The sequence below is a fragment of the Papaver somniferum genome, chromosome 10 (assembly GCF_003573695.1).
Source record: "Papaver somniferum cultivar HN1 chromosome 10, ASM357369v1, whole genome shotgun sequence".
Lineage (NCBI taxonomy): Eukaryota > Viridiplantae > Streptophyta > Magnoliopsida > Ranunculales > Papaveraceae > Papaver > Papaver somniferum.
In genome coordinates this window covers 100488118-100497204 of record NC_039367.1, presented here as the reverse complement: position 1 = coordinate 100497204, position 9087 = coordinate 100488118, and the positions used below count along the sequence as shown (strand labels likewise).

The 9087-nt window shown below is 36.4% G+C and overlaps 1 protein-coding gene across 1 annotated transcript; it reads right to left on the bottom strand.

Moving 5' to 3' along the window:
- Positions 1-5896: 5896 nt before the first annotated feature.
- Positions 5897-7042, bottom strand: LOC113316017. Its single transcript, XM_026564252.1, has 2 exons — positions 6349-7042; positions 5897-6129 (listed from the first exon to the last, which is right to left on the bottom strand). Exons 1-2 carry the CDS (start codon positions 7040-7042, stop codon positions 5897-5899), a joined length of 927 nt encoding a protein of 308 aa, XP_026420037.1.
- Positions 7043-9087: the final 2045 nt, after the last annotated feature.

Here is a 9087-nt window from a genome sequence, read left to right as displayed (position 1 = left end):
GTTTTAATTTTCATTTCAGTGAAATGGTTGTTTTATTTTCATTTCAGATAGTATTTTTTAGATGAAATTGGTTTGCTTCTGGTTATTTAAGTGTTTTCCATGTTAAATTGGTTGAAGTGAAATTGGCTGAATTTGGTTTTCATCTGGGTGTCTGAAGTTGGTTTGAATCTGGTTATATCAACTGTTTTAGCAGGTTTACACTATGATGAAACTGATTTCATCCAGGTTTAGTTTGTAGTATATGTTGTTTCAGCAGATTAAGACTAGATGAAAACAGTTTCATCCAGGTTTAAACCTGCAGGATTTTGCTACTTTTGTTGCAAATATCATGCAACTTTTTAAAGTTAGGATGTAACTTATTGTCATCTAGCAATAACATAGGATTTTGTTACTCAGATTCAATCAGCATGGCCTCAACTTTTTAAAGTTAGGATGTAACTTTTTAAATATCATGGATCCCATCTGAGAGTGCGCAGAACGGTTGCATGTGTTTAATTCTGTTAAATCATTCGCAAATGCTTTTGTTGTAGTGCTCAATTTAGTACATGATTACTTTATTATATGTGCTGCTTGGACTTGGAATGTGATTGAGTGTCTATGGCCTTGCAATGATGTGGATTCTTATATAGTGTACTTTGCCATAAGTACTGCCTCTAAACGATAAGTATATTTGCAACAAGTCATTCCAGCTACACTGTTGTATGATTTTCATTTGATTTATAAACTCAATGACCATATAGGTGTTATGGTTTGCATATTTTGTTGTGATTATGGGACTAATAACAGCATAGATATAAGCGTAAACTCCTTGTCTTTGTTTCTTCAGACCATGTTAACATGTATAATATATAGGATGTAAGCGGGTTTCATCTGATACCTGCAGAAAGTTGGTTTCATCTAGCTCTAATATTTATGATGTAACTGTGTTTCATCTGAAACTTGCAGAAACTGGTTTTCATCTAGCATTAAAGATAGGATTTAATTGAGTTTCATCCACAGAGTTAACTTATGACTTAACTGGTTTCATCCAAATTGTTGCAGGAAGCAGTAGCAAGAAGAGTGAGAAGAGTGCTGGTGCTAAAAGAAGAACCAAGAATAAGCATGATGTGAACGTGGGTGTTGAATCAAGCACAGGGGATGATGTGGATGCCGAAATGGATGAAGACAAGGCAGAGAAAAAGGAAGGGAAGAAAACGTTCCGTTCAAACATGAAACCCACAGTTGAAGTGCTGGGTTCACTGGTGTTTACTAAAAGACAAGAGGATGTATTAAGGAAGACTAAATTTTGGAACTTTATTGAGGCGATCAAACAAGGTAAGGTGGGGAAGGCCGAATGTAGCAAATCTCCAAGGGCGTTAAAGTTCATCATAAGAAATTTTCACCCGAATGAGTTGGTATTCAGGATTCGTGATCAAGAATTCAAGACCGATCCAAACCATCTCGCTGTTATTTTCAAAATGCAGAGAATACGTATGAGTGAAGAAGATAAGAAACTTTATGGACCAAAAGAAGACCCTAATTTGAAAACTTCTGAATTTTACAAAAAGTACTTTCTGGAGCCAAAGAGAAGGGATGAAGAGGAGAAAAGGAAAGGTGAAAAGAAGAAAGCTGGAGCCAAAGAGAAGAATATTGGGGACAAATTGGATAAGAAAATACATCGTTGAAGGAATAAAGGCTGCTATGAATGAAGAAGGAAAAGAAGAAGACTTGGCGAAACTTTTGTTGTTGTTCATGTTCCGTACAATATTCTTCATAAACACTAGAGGTATGTATTCCACTACAAGTATTTGAACTGCCTACAGTCAATCAATACAATTAACAGAGTCTCTTGGCCGGATCTCATCCACGAGCATCTAATGCAAAGCGTTAAAGCCGTGCACAATACACCTTACTCAATCAATGGTTGCAACTTCTATTTACTAGTGATTATCATCTTCTATCTTTTGAATATATTTTTTTTACATTAAATGAATCATGTGGCGAGTATCATCTTCTAAACTATATTTCTTTTTGTTGTTGCAATTATGGATTTTTGAGCAAATAAAAGACATTAATAGGAAAGACAACAGTGAAGCATGGCCAAGGTATGCAAGATGGAACTTGTATAAAGTATCTTGAGAAATTGAGGGGAAGCTTGAAACTCTTTCAAGCAATCAGGTAAAAATCTATCCCTATTATAACTGAATGAAACCAGTTACATCTTATGTTGATTTACTTTAGATTCATTTTTAAAAAAATTTATCCCTATTATAACTGGATGAAACCAGTTACATCTTATGTTATTAATGGATGAAAACCATAAAACCAAGTTACATCCTGTGTTATCTGTGGATGAAACCCAGTTACATCATGTGTTATCACAGGATGAAATCAGTTACATCCTGTGTTAACTGAAATGAAAAATTTGTTTTTACGTGTTTGCAGGTTGTTGATTTTGTTGCTAGCTGGAGTGAAGAGGAGAAACAATTATGCTTGTTTGATGAGGATGAAGAAAACAAAGATGAAGATGATGTTTCCAAGATGAATAATGAACTAGAGAAGAAGGACACCATTATCCGTCACTTGAATGCCGAGTTAGGAGCAAGGAATGCTGAGTTGGAAGCAAAGGAGGTTGAGTCTGAAGCTAAAGATAAGACAATCTCGGACTTGCAAAGTCAAGTGGAAGCCTTGAAAGCGCAACTCAAGCTTCAACCGGGAACTCCGCAAGCTTCACCCCTTGATATTGTTGTTCATAATACACCTGAGAACTATTTCAATCTAAAAATCACTCAAGAGATGAACAAACCAGTGGAGGTTGTTGTTCCTGAAGACGCTAGCAACGCAGGTGAAACCAGTGGAGCCGTAAATCAAGATGCTGACAATATTCATGAAGCAGAACCGGTAGAACTAGTTCCTCCAGCAGAAATCACCGAAGAAGAGATTGTCGAAGCAGAACATCTGTCAGTTATGAATGAACTTGGATCGATTGAGAATGGAGTGAAGAACGTATATAAAAGGACTAGACAGAATAAGTTTGTAACAGATGAGGACCAGCGTGCAGAGAAGAAGCAGAAGGAAGATAAGTTGAAGAAGTTAACAAAGAACAACAAGTTGTGGAAAAGTTACTTGAGTGGTGGAGAAAGAGAAGCTGAAGAAAAGTTAATAAAGGATTACTTTGTAACTGGAAACGTGAGGTACGTACACGCATTCTTTTGTTGTTATTTTTTTTTCATTCTACCGCAATTGTATCTAGGATGTATCTAGTATCATCATGATAAGTTTAAACTAGGATGTATCTAATATCATCATGTTAGAAAACGAAGCTTATGTGCTTGTATGAACATATTTGCTTGTATGAAATTGGATGTACTCGTTTAAATGCAGTGAATGCGTTTGGAAAAGTGATAAAGGAATATGTATCACTGGAGAATACATCCAACAACTTGTTTTCAATCATCCATTGGTGAACACAATTTTGGAGTTCAAAATGGCAAAATGGAGACAAATGTTTCAATCTGGTGGTGATACAAAGGGATACTTAAAGTCGATCTTTCTCAGCGCGTATGCATGGGTAAGTATCTTTCTTAGCGCGCTTGCATGGGTATAACATGATTTAAAACCTGATATAAATGTTTGAACCTTCATTTTAGAATGAATGAACTAAGTTGTGCAATTTATCTTTAGCTTAATGTCATTGCGGGAGATGAGATGAAGGATGCAGACATGATAAATGCTGAAGTGGAGAAAATTGATGTCGAAACGCAGCACTTGTTCATCCCAATGTTGAACGCGAAAGAACATTTCACATTGCTTCACTTTGACATCCATGACAGATCTTGGACACACTACAATTCTCTCCTAGGTTCATCAAACTACTTAAAGGATGCTAAATTTATGGCGCAAAGAGTAGGTCAGCTCCTTGGTATTCACTTTGGAAGCAGTAGTATAGATGAAATTGAAGTCGACGTGAAATCAGATTGTCCACAACAGGGCGAAAGGTAAGTCACCAACTCTTTGAAACTGAAATTATAACATACAAACTGAAACCAAGTTTGAACTGACATTACATATTTATTTATTTTTGATCAGTAAACTGACATTACATATTCATTTGTCTTGCAGTCCCAATTCTTTAATTTATGTTATCTACTTCATGGAATGGGCAATGACAAACGGTTACTCCTTTGAAGTCGAATATATGACAGAGGAGAATATGAACACAAGAAGAATCGATCTCGCATATGAAATCCTAAGTGATGAGAATAGTTGCTGGAAAGTTTGATGTATTTAGGTTATTAATGTAGGATACTCATTTGGAAGTACTTTTTTTTTGTTGAACTCTTTCTTCGCATACATTTGTGATCCGTGGAATTGTCAACGTGGTTGATTTGGAAGTATTTTTTTTTGTTTTTGTTGAACTCTCTGTCTTTGCATACATTTATGAATTTGAAGGTTAATTAAATATGAATTTATTTTCTGAAAATTGCCTGCACTTCAATTTTCTGATAGTTTGAATATAATGTTGTGACGGAATATGCAGGATGAAACCAGACATGATTATATTTTTCTGTCAGAATATTCTCAGAGTTGCAGGTTGAAAATATATATTTTTTTGTTAGAATGTAACCAGGCTAGGATGAAACTGGTTACATCCTAGCCTGTATGTATTTCAGAGTGTGCAGGTTGAAAAAAATAATTTTTTTGTCAGAATGTGAAGGATGAAACCAGTTTCACCCTGGCCAAAAATCTCATTTTTTTCCAGAATAGGCAGGATGAAATTGGTTACATCCTGTACAATTAAATTTGAATCTTCACAAACATTCAAATTTTACAATGAAAAATGAAAAGAATGTACAATTAAAAAACCAACTGAAGACTATAAGATATATATATATACTATAAAACTGAAGAGAAGTATGTTTTTATGAAGAAAAAAAACAATTCAAGGTAAATACTAGTTGTAAAAATATAATTCCAAGTAAATGAATCTTAAATGTGCAACAAGAAGCTGCAGAGAAGAATAAACTAATAAAGAAATCATAGTAAGACGCTGCACAGAATGAAGGCTGGAGATGTTCTTAAGCAGGTTCTTAACATTGCTTTTTCGCAGGAGGCTGAGGACACGTCATCTTGTTATGATGTGCCTGAGTATGGCAGTTACCGCACGTAATTGGTCTCTTGAAACTTGCGCTACCAGTGTTAGGAATCCAGTTCTTCTTCGGCCTACCAGGTTTTTTTCCTAGGACAGTTGGTGGGTTCACGAGATCTCCAGTAGCAACGTCAATAGGCTTGTCGTAATCGGGAATGGGCTTGATAGGACGATCATACGAAGCACGAAAGCTAGCAATGCTGAAACATGGAATAATGTACTCGTAAACATTGATCTTATTTGAATGCATACATGCAATAGCGTGATCACAAGGGAACTTCTCAGTAAACCGAACCCTGCAGCTGCATTGAAACTTCGCAATATTAACAGCATGTGTTTGCTTTCCATCAAAAACTTCCCACTCCATGTCACCAGACTTGGTTATTCTCCACTGGACACCGGCACGAATGGAAGCCATCACTTTTTTCTCTAGCCTGGGACAAATGAATCCTTTATACGTCGCCCCTTTCAACTTCCTTTTACTCATCTGATCCATAATTTTAAGTCTAACCAGTTGACAAGTGTTGCAATAGGCATACCTTTTGCTTCCTTAATCCAAGAGTTGAACGACTCTGCAATGTTTGAACACATGTCGCCATAACGACAGCCCAGACAATGTGCATTGGACCAACATTCTACTGGAAGGTCACTCAAGAATTTGTGAAGACCATCACATCCCATATCCTTCAACTTTTGCATACCTTGATGAAAGCCTTCATGCGTTGATGAATAGAAACATTGTTTGAATAAATCCATCGCAGCACCATGCTATCCCTTTTTCTTGTTGGTCTTACCACGGACATTATTCTTCAAATGCTGGTAACACCAACCATGATGGAAAGTTGGAAAAACATCACGAATTCCTTGGATAAAACCCTTATGGCGATCCGAAATAATAATTAGTACACGAGGACCCAAGATAGTTTTTAGTTTCTCCAAAAACCAATGCCAATTCTCAATAGTTTCACCTGATACAATATCGTATGCCAGAGGAAATATTCCTACAGAAACAAAACAAACACAAAAAGAAAAAATCATATTAAACTGACTGAAACTGCTATTATACAGAATGAAACCAGTTTCATTCTCTAGTCTGACTTCACAAATTAAGGATGAAACTATTTTCATCCAGTGATAATCTGACATAAAAAAAAAATTCTGAATTTCTTTCAAATTTATAATCTGACATCAAAAATGAAATCTAAAAATAGAAGACGTACCATTATTCGCATTCTTCCCGGTAGCCGCCATAAGACAACCCCTAAATTTTCCAGTTAGGAAAGTTGCACCCAAGAACAATATCGGGCGACAATATTCGAAACCCGAGATGCAAGCATCGAAGGCTAAGAACAAACTCTTAAACTGGACCCCTTCAATAACTAAATCATCCCTACTACCTGGATCGTGTTTCTTCACGGCTTCACACCACCAAACCAAGTCGGTGTATAATTTAGTGTCCTCGCCATACAATTCCTTCAAACATAATTCTTTCCCGGCATGCGCCTGATTGTAGCTCAATTCTAACCCATAATCACTTTTGAATTCTCTAACAATATCCCTGACTTTCTTGTTGGGATTCTGTTCGATCTGGTCAAATATCAAGCTCTTGACAAGTTCGCGCGTAACCGGATCAGCCTTTGTTCCGTCACTATAACCAGCATAGCATGTATGTTCCCCGTTATAGGTCTTGAGGAACAAATGACCCTTCACATTGGAAGTCTTAGGAGCTGCATGGAACATCCAGTCACAAGTAAATTTCTCCTTGTAAAAACACTCCACCGTATACCGTTCTGGATTGATCTTGACGACTCTGACCTTGCGACCAAAAAAATGGTTATATTTCTCAACAAAAAGACGAGATTCATCTCGTCCTCCGTAAAAATCTTGACCAACACCTTTATAATAAACTCCCATTCATCCGCCTTGCAAGATCTTTCTATTGCCAACTTTCCATTGAATGCACGTTCTTGAGACATGGGGATATCTTGAGACGAAGCAACCTATTGAGAGGAAGGAATAGGTGACTGATCTGAGATATTGCCTTTACCTAAAAGCAACTCTTTCATTGTAGGTGTACGAGTAACTTTACTGCTGCTCGGAAGATGACGAGGAATAACCAACTGATCTCTGCTAGGGTCTGGTGCTAAACGGAACTCGTTCATTATACTGGTGCTCGGAAGATGACAAGGAATAACCAATTGATCTCTGCTAGAGTCTGGTGCTAAACAAAACTCGCTCATAGTAGGTTCACGAACAAAATCGGGAGCATGAAGAGGAACACGTTCAAATAAACGAAGCTCCAAGAAAGACAACTCCTTAACAATACACAATGATAAGAAAGACCGGAGCTTCACATCACTGTCAACAACATTGCTTCTCCCCTCATAGTCAAATACAAACTGAATTGAGTCCGATGAAATGTTATTCCAATAAGCACAAACATGCGACTTCAACTCATCAACTGTTGACTTCACATTAGCATGGTATGGAAATGCATCGGCACCCCGGATAACCAAACAGAGAAAATGATGGTCCATCTACAAGGAATATATATACAACAATTATGAATCTGGATGTATTCAATGGATAAAAAACAAAGACAAACAGGTTGACTAAAAATAAATGATGAAGCTAGTTTCATCCTTCTTTAAAAGCTGGAAAATAAATCAACTAGCCTAGCCTTCACCATCAGGTGCATTTACTCATACTCATCATACCAAATGGAGACATCTATAAGGAATATCTAAATTATCAGACAACAAACACACAATTAACAGGTGAGGAGGACCAACTAAAACCAAAATTGGTTTGCATCTGTGTACAATCAAAGTACCCTTTGGGCACAATGTACCACCAAAGAAGCTGTCATAAGTTACTATGTACTTCTACAACTACCTTCATATTAGTGCAGAAGGAACCAATCAAGTGACCTTCTACAAATACTGCTTTAAACAGTGCCGTATAGTACCGGTATAGTACTTTCTCCTTCAGCAGGTTTGTTCTTGACAGCTTAATAGCAAAGTTCTATTTCCCTTAAGCCTCTAACACTCAACCAAGTTATCATGATTGCATAACTTAACTGTATAACAATGGAGTAAAAAGAAAGATAACAAAACAAAAGAGACCCTCTGCAACTAAATAAAACCATAAATCATGAACATAACTTTGATATCCTCTAGGACTGCAATGCAAAATTTTATTATATAACTCTAGCTAGATTCATTTTCTTCTTCTACTAGACTACTAAGCAATATCAAGAACACCTTAATCATCATTAAATACCCCCAAACAACAAGAACCCCATCCAATCAATCAATCCAGAGTTCATCACCAATCTTGAAAGTAACATAAGCATCAACAACTGCATGCATAATCTGTGGTTGTGTATAGGTATTTTTGATTCCAATTGCTCACAATAACATCTCTAGGTCTTTCAATAACATCTCGGTGGTTGTGTAACGTATAGGTACTGAATCAGAATCCGAGAAAACATTTAAAAACGGAGAAATCCTAAACGGAGAAAACCTAAACCCAAAATTGGTTTGCATCTGTGTATATTGCATTGAAAGTAAGATTACTAAACCCAAAATTGGTTACTAGTAAAACCCTGGATAATCAAAATCAACAACTAAAATAAAAAATTAACAAAAATCACATAATAAAAATTGATAGAGAAACTTCAAAATCGACAGAGAAACTTCAATTGGACAAAAACCAAATCAGAATTATATCGATTGAAACTTCAAACTTACCGATTCGATGCTATTAGCTGATTTGAAAGTAGAGTATTCTAAACTTCGATTCAACAATCGTGGATCACCATGTATTGAGCTCGCAAATCTGAAAGGGAAACAAAAATAGCTCTGAAGAAAAGTTTCGAAAATCACTCAGAGCTTAGAAGGGACGAAGTTGTTTTGTTTCTTCAGGAAAAGAAGAATATTATTTGAAAAGAGGGGTTT